This window comes from Acomys russatus, chromosome 22, assembly GCF_903995435.1.
Source record: "Acomys russatus chromosome 22, mAcoRus1.1, whole genome shotgun sequence".
Lineage (NCBI taxonomy): Eukaryota > Metazoa > Chordata > Mammalia > Rodentia > Muridae > Acomys > Acomys russatus.
The window spans coordinates 28,466,783-28,488,046 of record NC_067158.1 but is presented as its reverse complement, the minus strand read 5'-3'; the positions used below and the strand labels follow the sequence as shown (position 1 = coordinate 28,488,046).

At 52.9% G+C, this 21,264-nt stretch overlaps 1 protein-coding gene across 1 annotated transcript; it reads left to right on the top strand.

Moving 5' to 3' along the window:
• Positions 1-2,428: 2,428 nt before the first annotated feature.
• Positions 2,429-20,749, top strand: Wfs1 (wolframin ER transmembrane glycoprotein). Its single transcript, XM_051164846.1, has 7 exons — positions 2,429-2,663; positions 9,536-9,618; positions 11,168-11,312; positions 12,708-12,878; positions 13,373-13,453; positions 14,949-15,100; positions 18,209-20,749. Exons 1-7 carry the CDS (start codon positions 2,432-2,434, stop codon positions 20,012-20,014), a joined length of 2,670 nt encoding a protein of 889 aa, XP_051020803.1. The 5' UTR covers positions 2,429-2,431; the 3' UTR covers positions 20,015-20,749.
• Positions 20,750-21,264: the final 515 nt, after the last annotated feature.

The window sequence follows — 21,264 nt, the reverse complement described above, 5'->3', positions numbered from 1 at the left end:
GTCTGAGGTGGTCTGGTGACCTGAGGGGTGGCTTTCTCTGTCGAGAGGCCAGCCCCTTGACCACTGCACTGCTGACTATGGTCCCCTTGGGCCTGTGGGCTTCTGTGAGTTTGAAGCCCCTGTTGATGTGCATATTCTCATGGGTCTGTCTATTCCCTACTGGTCTGTATGTCCCCTTGGATCTGCATGCCCCCTTGGGGGTGCACATGTAGTCAGCAACAAGATTTACAAGCATTGCCATTCCCGCAAGCCTGCACTCAGGAGACAGCTCGGAGGCTTGCGTTGATTTCCAAGCAGATTCATGAGGCTTGGCCACGCTTTTGGTTTTAAATATCCCTGGGGGAATGTTTTAAAATAAGAGATTTAAAAAAAAAAAAAAAAACATAAATAAGAAAGTAAATTGAATTAAGGACTCTGTCCTGTGCAGGAAAATGCTAGATTGAAATCTGCTTTGCTCTTTGGGCACAGCTCCCATCAATGGGACCCATTTGTATTGGGGGTGGAACATAACTGCAAGAGTCTGTGACTAGCATGTAGGCCTGCATCCATCCCTGGCTTTTCCAGTGACGCAGTGTACAGAACCATCCATCAGGGAGCTACTTGGCCAGGCTCAGGGCTAGATGCTGAGACCTGGTCCCTTGCAACTTAGTCTTGGGTCCCTTGACCTCACTCACGTCACCCTAAGCATGGGGACTATGCCCTAGATTCTAGATAAGGACACTGGTGCATGGGAAGGCACATGGCTGTTCAGGATTATATGGCTGGTACCCCAGGCCAAAAGATCAGGGTTCCTTTGAATCAGAATCCTACTTCCTCGTGACCAGACTCCGCAGCCTGTTATTGTGAAGAGGACAGGTATGGCCTTGGTTTTGGGGGAGGGAATCTGAGGAATAATCTCCCCACACCCCAGTGTGCACAGGACCAGAAAGTTTAGGGGTCTGTGTCCCCTGAAAGCCCTTCTAGGCTTGGGATCCTCCAGTACTTGCTGTTCCACAGTCTCTGGTCTCTGCTTATAGTTGCAATTACAATGACCTATTAACCTTCCAAGTTGCTAAGCAGCATGCAAGGCTATTTTGCTTACAGGTCAAGCCCTTTCCTTCCCCCCTCCCTGCCCCCCATGTTACATATTGACTGCTTTCTACACGATTCTACATATTTCTTATCATATCACTACTGGCTTTTTATAACATGCATTAAGAACTAGGGTGTGTGCGTGGTCCTGAGACGAGGACCTAGTCTCCAGAATTCTACCAGAATTGCTTTCAAATCCTGATTTGCCAGTTGTGCAAATCCTACCTCAGTCTCATCACATATGTTTAGTGCACCAAGGTTCTTATTTATTTGTTTCTTTATTTATGTATTTGGTTTTGGGGTTTTTTGTTGTTGTTGTTTTTTGTTTTTGTTTTTTTTGAGACAGGGTCTCTCTGTGTAGCCTTGGCTGTCCTGGACTCGCTTTGTAGACCAAGCTGGCTTTGAATTCACAGTGATCCACCTGCCTCCGCCTCCTGAGTGCTGGGATGAAAGGCCCAGCTGCCTATTTATTTTTTTAAGTTTTGTTTTTATTTTATGTTTATGAGAGTTTTGTCTGCATGTATGTATGTGTACCACACGCATGATGCAATGCCCACAGAGGCCGGAAGAGGGCATCGGACCACGCTTAGAACAGGAGTTATGGACAGTTGTGAGCTGCCACGTGGGTGCTGGGAGTTGAACCCAAGTCCTCTGGAAAAGCAGCCAGTGCTCTTAACCACTGAGCCGTTTCTCCAGCCCCAGTGTTCATTTGTTCAAGCTTCTATTAGAAATCGGTGCATCTACTGACGTTTGTTGTCTGCAGTAGTGGAATCAGAAGGCTGACGTCAAGGTGTGTCTGGGCCTGGTCCTTCTGGAGGCCCCAAGCTATTCTTGCCTCCCCATCTGGGGTGGCTGGCAGCCTTGGTGTTTGTTTTCCTGCAGTTGTCTTACTTCAGTCTCGGGTCCCTCTCCACGCGGCCCCTGTGCTGGGTCTCTGTCTAAGGATCCATCCATTAACTTAGGACTGGCCTAAGCCTATGTGATCTCATTCCAACAGCTTCAGCTATTATGTCTGCAGAGACCTGTTTTTCCAGATAAAGTCACTTCACACATGCTGGGTGATACACATAGGTCCCCATGCATCCCCTTGCCCCCCCTGCTCAGACCCTTAAGTTCAGTGTACCACATCCCCTGTCTCTCTCAGTATCATCAGCGTCATCCCCATTTCTCAAATGAAGGCACAAGAGCCCAGGTCACCTGACTTGACCTGACCGGGTAGGAACTCAAGGCTGCCCTGTAGGGCTGTCAAATTAAATGAGATTGCTGAGCTTAGCAAGTGGCCGCCAGTTCCTTGTTTTACCATCAGACTGGTCTAGGAGCTTGTGTGTGTGTCTAATCCTCCTCTTTGTTCGCAGGCAAGATGGCCTCTGGCACCCCGCCTCCAAGCCCCTCGGGCCCACCTCCTCCACCTGCACCACAGCCCCAGGCCCGCGCCAGGCTCAATGCCACCGCCTCCCTGGAACAGGACAAGACTGAAGCCCGTGCTCCCAGACCTCAGGTGGACCCCAGTGCTGGACCGAGTGCTGCGGAAGCCGCTACTCCAGGGCCGAGGGCTCCTCATGCCAGCAGCCGAGAAGGAATGGATAGAGCTGGTAAGCGGACAGGGCCAGGAAGTCCTGCAGCCCTCAGCTCACAGCAGCTTGGGGAAACAGGGTGAGCACATAGCCCAGGTTCCTACAGAAGCTCCTCAAGTTGGGCCTGTTCTGCAGTACTGTGCCTGCAGCATCCAAAATGTGTGTGGATGTCAACTGTATGCCCATCCCTTCGGTCAGTGTCTTTCTCCTTTCTCCCATGCAGCACCCTCCTCGTTTACAGGTGGACCACATAGCTCAGAGATGCTCACAGTCAAGCCTGCTGACTGTGGCCCTGCCTGGACCCCCAGCCCTCACAGTGGCTTGAATGTTTATTGCCTGTCCTATGTCTTACCACTGGCTTGTCACCTGTTCTTCCCTGCACCTCGAGGTCATTCTGCATCCTTCAGATTGGCCCTCATGGTCTCCCACCTCCTCTTTGCCCATTGAGAACCTCTGTCCCCAAAATGCTCTGTTCACCTCACCTTTTGCAATGCTACTTGCTCATGAGTCTCCTACCTCTGGCTCTCTCCAGCCTCAACCCATGGCACCTGTGGAGTACATGTATACATGTACACGTACTCACCTGCGTGTGCACGCACGCACACACCCAGACACACACACAAAGACACACATACAGACACACACACACACAGACAAACACAGACACACACACACACACACACACACACACACACACACACACACACACACACATGCTATGGGAATAGAAGTTTCCAGAGAAGGATCCTCCTTATTCTGTGTTGCAGCCTGATGTTCTCTTTCCAGTTTCTGTCTGTCTGTCTGTCTGTCTGTCTGTCTGTCTGTCTTTTCTTGGTTTTTTGAGACAGGGTTTCTCTCTGTGTATAGCCTTTCCTGTCCTGGACTTGCTTTGTAGACCAGGCTGGCCTGAACTCACAGAGATCTACCTGCCTCTACCTCCCAAGTGCTGGGATTAAAGACGTGCACCACCACTATCCAGCCCAGTTTCTTTGTTTGTTTGTTTGTTTTGTTTTGTTATTTTGAGACAGGGTTTCTCTGTGTAGCCTTGACTGTCCTGGATTCAATTTGTAGACCAGGCTGGCCTCAAACTCACAGCAATCCACCAGCCTCTGCCTCCCAAGTGCTGGGATTAAAGGCGTGTGCCACTACCACCCAGCAAGCCCAGTTTCTTAATTAAAATAAAAGATACTTCTTTTGGGGAGCATTTAAATTGACCTCATGGCCCTCTGCTGGGTTAAAACCAAGCCTTGGGAATAGTTGCTATGGAGGCTTCTGGCTTAGAAGTGTCCTGGGTGGTTTAACAGTTGTGTACTGAGTGTGGGACTCTGTGTCCTGCAGAGGCTGGCCCGTGTGATCACACTGGGGCTTCATGTCAGCCTCTGTCCACCCTGGGTTCTTGTGCCTTCAGGTAGCACATGCCCCTCTCCTATGTCAGACGCCAGACTGTGTGTGTGTGTGTGTGTGTGTGTGTGTGTGTGTGTGTGTGTGTAAACATCATATAAAATGACTGAGGGCACTGGGAATGCCATCAGCAGAGGTTGGAGTCAGCAGAACAGGAGAGGTGGATCCTGCAGGGGACCTGGGGCGGGAGCAGAGGACAGGAGCATGTCAGGAAAGAGCACTGAGGACCTTGTATGGAGGGTGGACTTGGCCTGTCATGATGTGGAAGGACAATGCTCCCTGGATCCTGACACTAGGCCCATGCCTGCCAGTCTTGCCACCCTGGCATTTGTATGCATTTCACAGTTTCATTTGACACGGTGCACCAGAGTGGCATCATCCACTGGACTTTTGTCTCCCAGATGACTGGTCACAGAGAGGGGCTGCATCTTTGGGTAAAGGTTTGTGTCAAATGCCTATGTGGCCTCTGCTGCTGCCAGGCTACCCTTTGCTATATGTGACTGGGTTGGTGTGAGACTCCTTTTGGTCCTTGGTGGTGGGTATGAGTGCTGGGGTTACTGCCTCCAGCTCTGGTTAGTTTGTACCTTGCTTTAGTTGTTGGCATTTTCTGTTTCCTCCTGAGAGAAGCCAGCAGCCCTCAATGACTACCCCAACCTGTCAGTGTCCCCACCTGGCACCTGCTGAGTCCCTTGATTTATGGTGTACACCCCCTGTGTCTACCACTGTCTTCCCATCCTGTCCACAGATCAAGGCCTGGAATTTCAGTGTCTGGCCCAAGGGACCACCTCTTCTGGCTGCCTCCCTGGCAGAGCTGAAGGGGTTTCAGCCTGGTTGGCCAGGCCTGAGGCTCCTGGGCAGCTAGCATTGCCTGGCCTGTGTCATCTTCAGGGCTGTCCTGTTCTTGGACCCTTTGCTTTATGAATCTTAAAAGATCACTGTGTCCCTCAGCTTTGCCTCCAAGGCAGGCAAGGCCTGACCCCAGAGCCAAGCCCAGAAGCCAAATGCCAACCACTCTTTCTGATATCGTGTGACCATGGGGGCAGAGACCATGGCCGGAAAGCTGGGTATCAATCTGGGTAATTCAGTGAAAGGCCTAGACAGTGGGTTTCAGATACCACCAGGAAGCAGGTGTCAGCTGTGTGTGCTGTGCCCACAGAGGCGCCGGGAAGAGGCAACCACGCAGGTCAGCAGTCTGTGGGTTCTAGTCCTTCAATTCCAACCTTCAACTGCCCTGTCACTGGTAACTGATGTGGGACAACAGGCCCCACCCTGCTGGCAGGAGCTGTGGGCCTAGAGTTCAGCTAAGGTGTCCATAGCTTTACCGGATATATATTAAGATACATACTCTTTCCATAGTACCCCTTTAGGCATCCTAAAGCAACAGCCACTCCCCCATTACAGGCCTGGGGGCGGGCACCATTGCCTGTCAGATGAGAAAGGAGATTTGAAGGGGGGGGGGGGGAAGCTGTACAGGCCCAGGGTCCCAGGCTGGGGTGGGAGAAGCAAGAGTTAGGAGTAGTTTGATCTTGTGCTTGCTTACCCAGTGGGCCACCAAGGGCTTGGTGGTCAAGGACAGAGGACATACTGTGTGACTGCTGAATTGAGTCCATCGTGCCCAGGAAACCCTCACTGCAGCACAGTCTCAGAAGTTCATCAAGCCAGTCACCTCTCCCCTATAGAGTGGAGCCAGCTAAACTTTAAACTTTGGTGACAGAGGGTCCAAGGCTCATGACTCTCCCCAGGCCTGTGCTGTATGGTGATGAATGAGCCATTGTATCCTGGGGCCTGATCTCAGTGCCAGAGACTTTGGTTGTAGCCCCTGAGGGAACCTGGGGCTGTCTGTGTGCTCCTCAGCATAGCAGAAGTATGTCTGGAGGGCTGCCTGGAGAAAGTATCATCTGAATTGCTTTTCAAAACCTGGGACATGGAACAGAGATGCTTATGGGTTCCCCATTCTCCAGCTGTCCCCCAGACTTCCTCCTGGCCCATAGAACTTTCTGGAACACTCACACTCCTGGCCCTGCTGTTAGCCCTGGCAAGCCCCCTGCCACATGAGAAGTTTGCTGCTGATGGTGGTCATGGTTGGACTTGGATGCTGCTGAGGCGACAGGAAGCTATGAGGCTCTTGTGGCGCAGTGGGGACAGCAGAACCGTGAGATGGGTCCATTCTGAGATGCGTACAGTAGTGCTGAGTCACCAGTGAGTCGTCTCCAGCTGTGTCCAGCCAGTCAGCAGAGGAGCACAGGCCCCTTTTCATAGGTGTCCTGGCCTTCAGGGCCAAGGGGTCCTGTCACTCTGCTCAGCAGAAGGCCAGAGCCTGCTCCAAGTGACCTAGGCGGTCTAGGTGGCTTTAGTGACACAGTGGACATGGGGTGGGGAGACTCAAGCTGGTTCCCTTATGCTGTATGTAGCTCTGTTCTTGTGCCCTCTGGTAGAAAGGCTGAGTAAACTTCAGCTGCTGAGCCCTCACAGCCTGGTTGGGTAAGCAATGCTACCCTGGGCCTGTCAGAGACTTATGGGCCGTACCTAGTGCTGCACAGGGTCCCTGGCCTGCTGTGAAAGCAGGTTGTGTAGGCTGTGCTGTGTGGATCTGTAGTCCTGACCTAGGTGCATCTTGGGTCAAGCGTGGGCCTCTGAGACAGGGGCCATCTTGGTCTCAGCCTGGACACAGCCCTTTCTCTTCATCTCCTTGGGCCTTTCGGGAGCCTCTGGGCCTCACAGGGCTTCTGGTAGAAGCATGACTTTAGGTGTGAGGGGCCAGTGTAGATGTGGGTATTGGGGCATGATGTTACACTGCTGACCTTAGGTCATACAACTGAGCAACGCCCTGAGTCATGTTGTCACGTTGTTGGGAATGTAGGAGGCAGCAAAAGCTCTTCCTCTTGCCATGGCCCACATTCTTGAGTACATGCCGTGACCCAGTGCTGTAAGTTGCCCTGTCGTGAGGCCCCACTGATGCTCCCTGCGTCTTCTGGAAAGCTGGCAGCATGCCTCTGTTTGTTACTTTCAACCTCTGGTTGCATTCCAAGCCTCTAATGTCAGCCTCTCCAGGAAGTCTCTCAAGACAGGGCTGATGTCTCCAGCCATCAGTCACCAGAGCTGACAACATGGCTGCCCTTGCTGGCTCTCAGAGTAGGCTGTGATGAAGATCAAGGACTTTTATCAGCTTGGTGCCTACAATTCCTGGGCCCAGTGACTGTCTGCTGGGTGGGTGCTAGGGGCCTTAGTCTTTTCAGGCCACTAAACTACTCGGGTAGTTTTCCACCTTTGTGCCTTCCTTATCTGCTAGCTAGAAGGGTGAGATCCCTACTGTCCCCACATGTACCGATTGCCCATGTGGGGGACTCTCTCAGTGCTGACTGCCCGGTATAGAGGAGTGAGTAACCCCAGCTACCCGTGGAAGACCCCTTCAGCCTAACTCTCCTACATGGGGGACCCCATTAGCCCAGGGTGGCCCCAGCTACCCTGTTTATTGTGGAGCTTCTCAGCCAGGTAGCCTTGATAATAGCATGTGGGAAAACCCTTGGTACACACGGTCCTCTGCTCCGACTGTGGGGTGATGTGTCCCTGGTGCCTTTGTCACTCTTCCCACCCATCATGATGGATATCATGACAGGAACAGAGAAATGCTGGAGGCTAAGGATCTAGGACTAATGAGGAGGAGGAGGAAGTGGAGAGAGCATGGCATGTTAGAGACAGGATGCTATGTCAGATTTATTGGTCATGTGTTTATAACTGTGATCTTTATAAGAGTGTTTAACATACATTAGGAAGTTTGAGGAGCTATTAGGTGGAAGATGGCGCTCGGTGGTGTGAAAACAGCTGTATGATGGAGGATGCTTCTGGAAGTACTTGGTATACAGTCAGGGCTGGTAGGGAAAGCTACAAGAGGCTGCCTGGTGTGGCTGAGCATTGCCCTCTCCTACCCTTTGCTGCTTTAGGGAAGCAAGCTCCAGCCAGCCAGCACAGTTGCCAGACAGAGTGAGTGGTGGGCTGGTGGGCTGGAGGGGGGCGCGGGGGCGGAATGCTGCGGACCTGCTCACAGCTGCTTCCTGTCAGCCCGATGCACTCATCGTCCAGCGCACTCATCCCTGCGTGTTCTGAGTTTGTTGAGCTGTACTGGCCCTGATGGAGATCAGTTCGACCACACTCGTGCACTGCCGAGGGCCGGAATGGATGAAGGAGCTGGTGCTAGCAGAAAGGACGATGTACCACAGTGGCCCTCCTCCCCCAGACAGCCAGCAAAAATACCAAGTTAGCATACATGCCATACAGTTCTCTTGGGAGTGCGTGAGGCCTGTGGGAGATTAATGGAGATGGGCAGGTCCCTGTCCATGGGCTCACAGAGGTCAGGATCTTCCCCAAGTTATATGGCCTACGTATGACTATCTGAATGATTGGAGTTAGTTCAGGAACCTCTCAGTTGCAAATGACAGAAACCCAGAATGCACTGGGAGAAACGAAAGTGGGGGACAATGACAAGGGAACCTCTTCCTTCTTTCCTTCCTTTCTCTTTATTTCTGTGTATGTGAAGTGGGGTGTGTGTGTGTGTATGTGTGTGTTACATGCATGTGCAGGTGCACGCACGAGAGGCCAGAGGAAGATGTTGGGCATCTTCTCTGTTGCTCTAATTCCCTTGAGACAGGGTCTCTCATTGAATTAGGAACTTCCTGTTTTGGCTAGTCTGGTTGGCTGGCTAGAGGGTTCCAGGATCCATCTTCCTCTGATCCCTAGTGCTGGGGTTTCTGGCATTCACAGCCATGATTGGCTTTTTCTGTATGGGTGCTAAGGATTTAAACTCAAGCCCTCGTGCTTGCAGGGCAAGTCCTCGGAACTTACTGAACCATCTTCCCAGCCCCTGGACCACACGCCTTTAGAGACTTCAGAGTAGCTTTAGCTTCAGGTGTGGCTGGACCCACGAGTTCACCTGCTGCCACCTGGAGGTACCCCCTCCCCTCCATTCCATCTCCCCCCACTCTTTTCTGCCTTCCTGTGCTTCTCTCTCTCTCCCTTTCTCTCTCTCTCTCTCCCTTTCTCTCTCTCTCTCTCTCTCTCTGAGGTGGTCTCTGCCCTCCACAGAGCCAATCTGACACAAAAGGATGGCCGTCTCCACAGACTGACATAGACTCCATTGGCTTGACTGTGTCTACCCCTGAGCTATGGACTTGTTCAGGATTAGAAGGCGGTGTCCTGTGGGTGGATTGGAGCTGAAATGTGACAGTGAGACTTAGGTCTGTGCCCCACTCTGAGTCCTCACACCCACAGAGCTCCTAATGAACAACACCTCCAGTATAGAACCGGCTGCCACGGTTGTGGCTTGCTTGCAGCATCAGAAGGCAACCTGCTGCCTCCCAGGCTCCCTCTCTGTCACAGCCTCATCCTCCTGCCTCTTGCTTCAGTGTTAAAGTGAAGGCTCCTGAGGCCTAGTCCCACCAACCTCCATCCCACTGTCTGGCTATGTGACATTCGGATTTCTCCTCATGTTGAAGGTCCTGTGAAGGCAGATGTGGAGATCCCCTTTGAAGAAGTCCTGGAGAAAGCCAAGGCTGGAGACCCCAAAGCACAGACAGAGGTGAGATCGGTATCTAGGGGAGTCTTAGGGCATGACCCCAGCACCGATGGGCTTGGCAGGGGTCTGGCCTCTTCTTCAGGGACAGGGAGCTAGCACAGCTGTCGTGGCCTCCACACTGGTTAGGCTTTGGTGGGTTTCTTTCCCTCTAGTACCTTCCTGGTTCACCCATGTCCACCACTCTACTCCTGTACACATCCTGTCTTGGCCATGAGCACCCCCCCCCTTCCTGCCCACCCACACTCTTCCAGCTGTCTACAACAGGCTTGGTCCCTGAGGGAGGGCCTGTTTCAGCTAATGGCCCCCCACCCTGCCAGGGCATTGTGGGACAAGAGAGGCAGGAGTGGAGAAGCTCAGGCTGGACAAGCTTGCTGGGTGTCAGAGACCCAGGTACACAGGCAGGGAGGAGGGGCAAGAGGACAGAGACCTGATAGGCCATCCTTTCTGTCCTCATGATGCTCTTGCGGGTGTGAATGAGCAGTCCCATTTTTTGGCTGCCATGGAGGCCAAGTTTTACCTCTTCCTATCTGTCCTTTGGTACTATACAGGCAGCCACACCAGACCGAGTTCCCTGCTATTTCCCATCCCAAGGCCTAGAACGTCAGAGGGCCCCAGGCTACCTCCAGCCTCACCTCATCCTATATAGGGAGGTCACTGTGTGACGTTAAGGGGCTTAGAGTGACTTCTGGCTCCCAGGTTTGCGGCTCAAATAAGTGACTTTTGGAGTTTTCCACTCTTCAACCCTCAAAGAAGGGGAGAAAGTATCTATTCGAGCATATCAGGCAGATGTTCTGTTTGTATCTAGAGGCTGGTTGAACAGTGAAGCCATTCCCAGCCTGTGCCTGTGCCTCTGGAGCTAGGGGTCATCCATGGGGCTGTGTTGGGCTCTGAGGCCCTCCTGAAGCTGAGGAGCATACCCAGCTCTTTCCTGGCCTGTCTGTGTTCTTGGCTTCACTTTGCCCATCTGTAGAGTGGGAAGATTGGGCTGGGTTAGTGAGCATTTTTGCATAGGGCCAGATAGTAAATATTTTGGTCTCTACCAATCTGTCTAAACTGATCAAAATTCCCGTGGAAAACAGAAAACCTGTCATGCCAGTATGTAAGCGAGCAGCCAAGGTGGTGTTTCAGTACATCTGCAGAGCTGGCAAGATGGCTGAGCAGGTAAAGGTGCTTGCTGCCAAGCCTGGTGACCTGAGTTCAAGTCCCAGAACCCATATGGTAGAAAGAGAACCAAGTCCTGCAAGTTGTCCACTGAAAAAAACAAATGTAATAACTTTTTCTAAAAATAATTGTTTTATAACAATAAATAGCAGCCTAGACTAAGACTGTAGCTTCTCCTGGCTGCCTGTCTTCAGCGTGTGCTGTTTGAGTGGCAGCATTCTAGTTTTCTGACCATAATGGGGTCCTAGCACCCAGTAGGCAGGAGCAAGGGGAGGCACTAAGCCCGGTGCAAAGCCCACGATTCTGTCACTATAGAAGGTTCCACGCCTGCCCCATAGTGAGGAGAACAGGGTCCCGGAAGTCTGAGCATGATGGATGTCTCTGCTCTCAGGTGGGCAAACACTACTTACGACTTGCCAGTGACGCAGATGAAGAGCTCAACAGCTGCTCAGCCGTGGCCTGGCTAATCCTGGCAGCCAAACAGGGCAGACGGGAGGCCGTGAAGCTGCTGAGGCGGTGCCTGGCTGACCGGAAAGGTAAGGCTGTGTGGAGCCACCAGCATCTACCCACAGGGCACGTGGTTTGCTGTGCTGGCCATGCCACTGGGAAGGGAGAACTCTTTTTGATCACCTCTTCGCCCTGAGGGGCTTTTTGACATCTGCCAGCTAGTCCACATGTCATGCCCTTTGTCCTTTGCTTGGTGTCCTCAGGTAGTAAATAATTAGGTCTCACTTCTGGGTTCTAGTCTAAATCGTGAAGTAAATCTTAACGTCAGAGGGAAGCAACTGTCCCAAGTGTCCCGGAGCATGAGTAAATCTTAAAGTCAGAGGGAAGCAGCTGTCCCAAGTGTCCTGGAGCGTGAGTAAATCTTTAAGTCAGAGGGCAGCAGCTGTCCCAAGTGTCCCGGAGCGTGAGTAAATCTTAGAGTCAGAGGGAAGCAGCTGTCCCAAGTGTCCCGGAGCGTGAGTGTCTGCAGACTCCCATGTTGGAGGAAGAGGTGACATAGGGTGCTTCACATAGTTTTTGCTGTTTTTGAGTATTTTGATATTTATTTTTAATTGTAAATTTTTTGTGCTTGCAATATATAGAAGCCATAAGGATACAAATTACTTATAACCCAAAGCCCAGGCCACAGCAAGTAGAATAACCTAGAGCTGGCCAGGGTAGAGGAATGGCATACGTGGCTGTAATCTGGAGCCTGTGGTTCCCAAGACTGCATGGGATCAGAGTGTGTGTGTGTTGGGGGGGGGGGCGATGGAGGTGGAATCCAGGGGCACAGACCTGGAGGCTGGGAAGGGAGGCAGCACAGGCTCACCCCGCCTGCCCCGCATTCCTGCCCCGAGATTCCTGGGCAGATGAAGAGAAAGAGTCCAGTTCTGCAGAGAGAGTGATGTCATTTTTGCTGCTGCTGTTCACCTCATTCCCCTGGGCTACCTGGCATTCTTTCTTCATTCTGAATGGAGGACCCCATGTTTCCAGCTGCCCTGAGAAGGGTCCTCAGCCCAGGAAACACTGTGGGCACAGAGATGCCCCCTTCCTATCACTAGTAATTGCAGTCTGACCCACGTTCCAGGCGGCAGCTTGTTCCGAATCTTTAGAGCCAAGCCTTGGGCCTGCAGCACCTTGCTTTGTACCTTGTCTTTATTGTAGTACCTAGTGATGAGGGTCCCCCAAGGATGAGGTGTGAGAAGGAACAAGCTGGGAAGGGCTAGCAGTCTTGTACTCCAACGGACACACAGGGATTGCCAGAGCAGCCTGGAGCATGGGTGCTGTCAGGCATAGGCTCAGATGCACTTTGGGGGCAGATGTCCCCTCTACCCTGAGTCAAAGAAGCCAGTCAGATATCCCTCATGTCCCTGTGTCCAGCCTCCTGGGAGTGTCCCCAGGGGCCGCTGTGAGGCACTGGTTTGCCCAATGCCTCTGTCTGTCAGGTATTACTTCTGAGAATGAGGCTGAGGTGAAGCAGCTGTCCTCGGAGACTGACCTGGAGAGGGCTGTGCGCAAGGCTGCCCTGGTCATGTATTGGAAACTCAACCCCAAGAAGAAGAAGCAAGTGGCCGTGTCCGAGCTGCTGGAGAACGTGGGACAGGTCAACGAGCAGGGTAGGTCAGCCGTGTCACCAGTGATTGGCTTCCCTTGCCTTCCCTATGGGGGTTGGGAGGTAACTGGCATATTGGCAAGACTGTAAATGCCATTTATTGTTCATTTATTGATCGGGGTGTGCTCAGCTGCTTCTGGGTCCAGGACCAGAGATATGGGGAGTGACAGAAGCCTGGTCCTCACCCCCATGGAGCTGACTAGTATCTGATATTGGCTAAAGGTGGTCAAGGGCAGACAGTACCAGCAAAGAGGAGAGGACTTGGTGTGGGGGCGGTGTTTATCACTGAGTAGAAATAGCACTGAGTATGCTGGTCCTCCTTGAGAGGGCTCACAGGCGGCTCCTCAAGGGTATGGCTCCTGTGTATGATGGGACCCCCCCCCCCCCAGGCCCTGTGATCCCTGAGCACAGTGATAGTCCAGGACTATGCTTAGTAGGCCACAGGGTGCGAAGGGACAACGCAGCAGCCCTAGCTTACAGTCCTCTCTGATCCTGCAGATGGAGGGGCGCAGCCAGGTCCGGTCCCCAAGTCCCTGCAGAAGCAGAGGCGCATGTTGGAACGCCTGGTCAGCAGTGAATGTGAGTATGTCCACCCCGCTCCCCTCCATCATCCTGCTATCCACTTCCTGTACACCCAGCACAGCACAGCAGCCACTCTTTCCTGTGTATCCCGGCTTGGGTCCCCTACCAGAGTCTTGTGCTTAAATGGACTTTTGTTCAGTCCCTGTGGGTGACAGTGTTTTTGTCCCTGGTGACCTCAGCCTTGTACACTGGGAGCTCAAACTACAGTGGGAAACAGACCCACAGTGTGACAGACCTCACCAGGTGAAGGCCAAAGGCAGGGCTGGTGCCTGAGTGAGCTAAAAGGTCTATGAGAGAGACGGCTCTAAAAACAGGAAGGAGATGGGGACCATGGGAGTTGTGTGGGATGGGCTCCAGTGTAGGCACTTGTGTTGAGGCAGAGGAAGAGTGTTACAGCATCCGTGTGGGATGGGAAAGAGGCTGGGGCCCCAAGGAGCTGGAGGTGGCCTTGGAATGACTGGGGTCCACCAGACCATCACTGTGTGTGTGTGTGTGTGTGTGTGTGTGTGTGTGTAGGTGAAATCCAGGCTCCTGTCTTGGAGATGATGAGCAGGTTGGGGAGAGGGCCTAGGGCTGCTCGGTACTGATAGAAGAGCTGAATCCAAAGCATTTTTGTGAGGCCCAGTGTGTGGGACGGGGGTTCATAGTAGTTGCTAACTTATGAGAGTGCAACCTCCCCAAGCTAGCCCAGTGACAGCTTCCAAGGTGACCATGGCTCTTGGTGACTCTCTGCCAGTGTCTAGCATTTGTCTTCCCTGAAGGCTGGGAGCCTAGCCTTTTGACACATGCTGCATTTCTTTTATGTGCCCTTGGCGTTTCCCAGGGCTTAGAAAAGCATCCAGTGCACAGTAGGCTCTTGGCAGATGCAGGTAGGACAGAGAGGTTTTCAGACACACAGTGGGCCCTCGGGGGATCCTGGTAGGGGTGGGGACAAAAGGCAGACTTAGGTTGTCCCTCTGTAAATTCTGTGAGATGAGAGCTTGGTGGGCACATGGTAGGTCTTGTTGGATGGAGGAGTTATTGAGGGTGTAGTAGGTCTTTTTTGGGTCATGATAGATGGGGGTTAGAGAGTAGCAGGCTCCCAGATCCAGTTGTATGTAGTGGTGGCTGGCCTTGGGGCAGCTAGTCCCCAGCATCTTGAGGCCCTCCAAGGTGGGAAGGACAGAAGGACATCAGAGGGTGCCAGGGATGCAGGTGATTGAAGGTCTGGCACTAGGGCTTGGCTTACAGGGGTCAGGTGGACTTCAGCCATTAAGGACTAGAAGGGCAACTCATTTCACGTAGGTCAGAGGCAGAGGTGTGGGATAACAGTTGGCAGACCCACCACCTCCTCCCCACCCAACAAGTTCTTCTCCGTGTCCTTGTCCAAGGAATAGTCCTGTGCCTGGACCCAGCTGGGCCCCACGTTGCCATCCTACATCATCTGTGTGTGTCAGGGCCACTCTGGGGGTACAGTTTGGAGTCCCTGCTGACTTTTTTCCTTGTGCCTCAGCTAAGAACTACATTGCTCTGGATGACTTCGTGGAGCTCACCAAGAAGTATGCCAAGGGCATCATCCCTACCAACCTGTTCCTGCAGGATGAAGACGAAGATGAGGATGAGCTGGCAGGGAAAAGCCCCGAGGACCTACCACTTCGCCAGAAGGTAACTGTGGCTCCTGCCTAGCACCTGGGCCCTCTCCCAGGAGCTGCAGGTCAGAGGTCCTTGACTTCTCAGGCACACCTGGACCTGGGTCACAGTCCCTTGGGTCATATGAGGTTCCTGTGCGAGGAGGTGTCCTTGGAAGGAGACCTAGAAAACAGAAGCAGGGTTGCCAGTGTGCTGGGTGCTGGAGTCATAGCCTTCACGTCAGTGCAGATGTGCATGGGCAGCAGGCCGAAGTGTCGGGGTTACACTTTCATTTAGATTCACTATGTAGTGATGTGGTCTGTGGCCCAGGACAGAGGCCACTTTCTAATAAGCCTTCCCCAAAGCCCAGTGCTAGGGTCTGTGGCCAGCTGAGCCATGGGCCTGGTCACTGAATTTACCATACAGCGACACTAAGGGTAAGCTGGGAGGGCAGACACTAGAGAGAGACAAGAATGGGAACATAGAAATGTGCCATGCTTTGGCAAGTTGTTGAGACTCAGTGTAAACATAGGGTGTGGCCATAGGACCATTGCAGAGCTGCGCCAGGTCAGCGTATGGAGCTGGGTCAGATGTGTCTATATCTCAGTCTGCGGGATATTGGACAGTTTGACCCAGGTAAGTGCTTTGGCGCAGTGTTGCCACAAAGCAAAGGCTCACACAGGGACCTATCAGCTGAGAATTGTTATGTAGCACATGGCCGTGCATGCCTCGGTTCCAACGCTTGTAACTAAGAGGAGATGGACCACACACTAATAAGATTGGGGCAAATCGGTCCAAACAGGGCCAGCATAGCTAGGCACATGCCTTTAATCCCAGCACTTGAGAAGACGCAGATGCAGGTGGATCTCTGTGAGTTTGAGGCCAACTTGGTCTACAAAGGGAGTCCCTCACAGCCAGGGCTACATAGAGAAACCCTGTCTTGAAAAACCAAACCAAACCAAACAAGATAAAATGGGGCCAGCAACAAGAGATGGCCTTGCTGGGTCTGCTGGCATGAAGTGGCTGGAAAGCCTTCACAGGGATGTGGGACATGGAGCAGGTCACCTCAGGGGATGGGGAAAAAGCGGGGAGCAGTTCACCACATGAGCCCATAGAGATAGGGCCATGTGTGAGCCATGCCTACAAGTTGTTGACAGGTAAAGCGTCACTTGCCCCTGAAGACAAGTCCAGAGCAGAACGGACTGTTACTCTGAAAGTCCTGGGCATCAGGGTGGCACAGTGGCTCGTGGCTGTACAGAAGGTCCATCTAGAACTGGGCTAGCCTGAGCTTGTTCACAGGCAGGGTTCCCAGATGGTGTTTCAACCATGAGAGGAGGAAGCTGTGGTGCATATGGTTCTTGGCAAAGAGGGGCCCCACCCCCATAACACACTCTTGCTAGTGAGGGTCAAGGCTGAAGGATGAGTTGGAAAAGGCCTTCAGGCCCGAGCTTTCCAATTTGTTCTGTGTTGCCTCCTTTCACAGTGCCTTGGTCTAAGTTTATGTCCTGTCACCCCACGGGGATGTCTCTGAGCTTTGTGATGTCTAGAAGTCCTTCTAAGGAGAGAGAGATTTAAAGTCTGTGACAAGATAAACAAGGCTCCACATTGCAGTGTTTGAAACCATCTCAGTTGCACGTAGTCATTACGACTGTCTTGTGCAGAAAAAACCAGCGTGCCCTCACAGGTGTCTCCACACTCGGGCTACCTCAGCCCTCAGTGCCTTTGCCTTGCAGGGGACATGAAGGGGACCAAGAGACTCCTGGGAGAATGACAGGAGCCTCTATGGACTGACATGACTTCCACATAGAATGTTCTAGATGCCAAGCAGTTTTCTTCAAGCCTGAGGAAGCAGAGTGGCCTCTTAAAAACAAACTTAATGCTTTAAAATCCTAATGTGTTTTACATTAACTCATGGAAAATCTGACATGGAAAATTCCTCTCAGGTCTCAGCAGAAGCTGGCCTCCCTCCACTTACCTCAGGTGTGCTGGTTAAAGGCAGCCATGGTCTGTGCCCGCTTGGGTTGTGGTGTCCTGCTCTTGGTTTCTGGTATCAGTGAGAAGGCTAGGCACTGAGCTCTCTGAAACTGTCCCACCATCCGTCCTCGGTGCTCATGCAGCCATCTGTATGTGGTGTGTAGTGTGACCTGGTAAAGTAAGGGTTACTGTCCCTTTGGGAGTTGAGGAAACTGAGGCTTAGAGATCTGATACCCATATGATGGAGAGCAACACAACCACTGATGGGCAGCCCAGGGTTAGTGTATCATGTTTTTGTTTTTGTTTTTGTTTTAAACCAGTTTCTCTGTACAGCCCTGGCTGTTCTGGAACTTGCTCTGTAGACCAGGCTGGCCTTAAACTCAGAGATCCCCCTGCCTCTGCCTCCCAAGTGGTAGGATTAAAAGCATGTGTCACTACTGCCCAGTGTGCTGTTGTGTCTTGAAGCAGGATGCCTGAGGGAGGATGGGGAACTAGGAGCACATGTGGCTTCCCCTAGATACAGTAGGCATGTTCAAGCCCCGATCACCCCAACAGAAGGTCCGTGTCTTAGTTACCATCTTATTGCTGTGAAGGACACCATGACTAAGGCAACTTACAACAGAAAGCATTTAACTGGGGGCTTGCTTACAGCTTCAGAGTGTTAGACCATTCCTACTATGGTGGCAGGCAGGCAGGCAGGCAGGCATGGCTCTGGAGCAGAGCACTAGCTGAGAGCTCACATCCTGGTCTGCAAGTTGCAGGCATAGAAAGAGCGAGACTGGGCCTGGTGTGGGCTTTCGACACCTTCAAGCCCACCCCTAGTGACACACCTCTTCCAACAGCGCCACACCTCCTAATCCTTCCTAAACAGTTCCACCAGCTGGGATCCAAACATTCAGATATGTGAGCCTCTGGGGGCCGTTCTCATTCGAACCACCACAGTGGGAATCTCAGGATAGAAATACAGGCCGAGAGGAAGGCAGGTGTCTACGGACTGTGGAGTATGGGGACTGTTTCAGTGGGGGAGGAGCTCTTGGTAGATGGATCTGTTAGGACAAGGCCTAACAGAGTGAGGCATTCACCTTGTGCAGAACCAGGGAACGGGAGAGAGTCCATGTTGGATGGTAAGGGTCTCTTGTTCCAGTTAGTTTCAACTCTCTCTCCCCCTAGGTGGTGAAGTACCCCTTACACGCCATCATGGAGATCAAAGAATACCTGATTGACATGGCCTCCAAGGCAGGCATGCACTGGCTGTCCACCATCGTGCCCACACATCACATCAATGCCCTCATCTTCTTCTTCATCATCAGCAACCTGACCATCGACTTCTTCGCCTTCTTCATCCCCCTGGTGGTCTTCTACTTGTCCTTTGTGTCCATGGTCATCTGCACCCTCAAGGTGTTCCAGGACAGCAAGGCCTGGGAGAACTTCCGCACTCTTACTGACTTGCTGCTGCGCTTCGAGCCCAACCTAGACGTGGAGCAGGCGGAAGTCAACTTCGGCTGGAACCACCTGGAGCCCTATGTCCACTTCCTGCTGTCGGTCGTCTTCGTCATCTTCTCCTTCCCCCTGGCCAGCAAGGACTGCATCCCCTGCTCGGAGCTGGCTGTCATTTCCGCCTTCTTCACAGTGACCAGCTACATGAGCTTGAGCAGCTCTGCCGAGCCCTATACCAGGCGGGCCCTGGTCACCGAGGTAGCTGCTGGCTTGCTGTCCCTTCTGCCCACCGTGACCGCGGACTGGCGCTTCCTGAAAGTGCTTGGCCAGACGTTCTTCACCGTGCCCATCGGCCACTTCGTCATCCTCAACGTCAGCCTCCCCTGCCTGCTCTATGTCTATCTTTTCTTCCTCTTCTTCCGCATGGCCCAGCTGAGGAACTTCAAGGGCACGTACTGCTACCTGGTGCCCTACCTGGTGTGCTTCATGTGGTGCGAGCTGTCCGTGGTCATCCTGCTCCAGTCCACTGGCTTGGGCCTGGTCCGCGCCTCCATCGGCTACTTCCTCTTCCTCTTCGCCCTTCCCGTCCTGGTGGCTGGCCTTGCCCTTATGGGAGTGGTACAGTTTGCCCGATGGTTCCTGTCGCAGGACCTCACCAAGATCCTGGTCACCACGGCGATCTGCGGCGTGCCCCTGCTTTTCCGCTGGTGGACCAAGGCCAACTTTTCGTTGGTGGGGATGGTCAAGTCCCTGACGCGGAGCTCCATGGTGAAGCTCATTCTCGTGTGGCTCACGGCCATCCTACTCTTTTGCTGGTTCTACGTGTACCGGTCGGAAGGCATGAAGGTCTACAATTCCACGCTCACCTGGCAGCAGTATGGCTTCCTGTGTGGGCCCCGGGCCTGGAAGGAGACTAACATGGCACGGACCCAGATCCTGTGCAGCCACCTGGAGGGCCACAGGGTCACGTGGACAGGCCGCTTCAAGTACGTCCGAGTGACCGAGATCGACAACAGCGCCGAGTCGGCCATCAACATGCTCCCGTTCTTCCTGGGTGACTGGATGCGCTGCCTTTACGGCGAGGCCTACCCATCCTGCAGCCCTGGCAACACGTCCACAGCTGAGGAGGAGCTCTGCCGTCTCAAGCAGCTGGCCAAGCACCCCTGCCACATCAAGAAGTTTGACCGCTACAAATTTGAGATCACCGTGGGCATGCCGTTCGGCACCAATGGCAACCGTGGCCACGAAGAGGATGACATCACCAAGGACATCGTTCTCCGGGCCAGCAGCGAGTTCAAGGATGTGCTGCTGAACCTGCGCCAGGGCAGCCTCATAGAGTTCAGCACCATCCTGGAGGGCCGCCTGGGTAGCAAGTGGCCCGTCTTTGAGCTCAAGGCCATCAGCTGCCTCAATTGCATGGCGCAGATGTCCCCGGCCCGGAGGCATGTAAAAATCGAACAGGACTGGCGTACCACGGTGCACGGGGCCCTCAAGTTTGCCTTCGACTTCTTCTTCTTCCCATTCCTGTCTGCTGCCTGAGGAGTGTCCACCACAGAAGGAGGCTTTGGTGCATGTTGCTGTGAGGCCTCCTGATGTGGCCACCCAGCTGAGTGGCACTGTGCCTAGCATGTGTGTGTGCTTGTGTGTGTATGTGTGTCTACTCTGCTCACATGTGGGTAGATCCCATGAGATGCCAGGCTCTATGCTCACCTATAGACTACAGATCCCACGTGGAGGGTGGGCTCTCTTTAGCACTGCCCGCTCTGAATGCCGAGTGTCACACACGAGAAATTGCATGCTATCTTCAACTCACAATGCTGACCTTTTCCCACAAAGCCGGAGATCCGGGCCTGGCCCCAGAGACCCTCCATCACGAAGAGCACTTTACAGATCTGAATCCCCGCTCTAGCCCTTCATGCCTTCCTGCCCTCACTTACTTTGTGTTGGACTTGTTTATCTTTGTAGACTTCATGGTAGTGGTTCTTATTTATTTGGTTGCTGCTGAGCCTTGAAAGTGGTTCACCTTCCTGGGAGTCCCCAGTGGTCACATCCTGCCTGGATATAGCATGTCCAAACTGGGCTCTGAACACTACAGCCTGCCTTGGAGCTCTACTGTCTCTGTGGGTGGTAGGGGACTTGTGGGGATGTTTTCTGAGTACCCCAGGACTTGGGAAACAGTACCTTTTAGCACACAGGTTAGTAAGCTAGGCTGTGTTCAGTATGGCAGAGCCAAAAGCAAAGTTCTAAGGCAGCCGAAATAAAAAGCTTTGAAACCCACAGCCCTTCCTTCTCGTGTGTTTTTCAGGGAGCCTTGTCCAATGGGGTGTTTGTGTGTGTTTATGTGTGTGTATCAGAAAATGTATGAACCCAGATTGAGTGAAAAGATGCCACTTGGGTCACAGAGGGAGAACTGATGTCCACACAGTTGACCCCCACCCCCCATCTGCTGGCACTACACAGGTGTGAGGGTGTCCAAGGTCTTAGCCCATACCCCAGGTACCCAGTACCAGAGCATGGGTGTCAGCCCAGCTGTTGACTCTGGCTTTTGGGTGAGAAGTGCTTTGTAGCAATGGTCATTGAAACCCAGGTCACTGACAGGATCGTCTGTATGACTCACAGTTTGGTGTCTGCACTTCTGTATTCAGTCAAGTACGGCAGGTCCACGGGGACACAATCAGAGTTTGTCATGGGGTACTGGACGAGTTAGGGTGCTGTGCTGGTTCTATTCCTGTTGCTATGGCAAACACCATAACCAAAAGCAGCTTAGGGGAGGAAGGGGGTTACTTGGC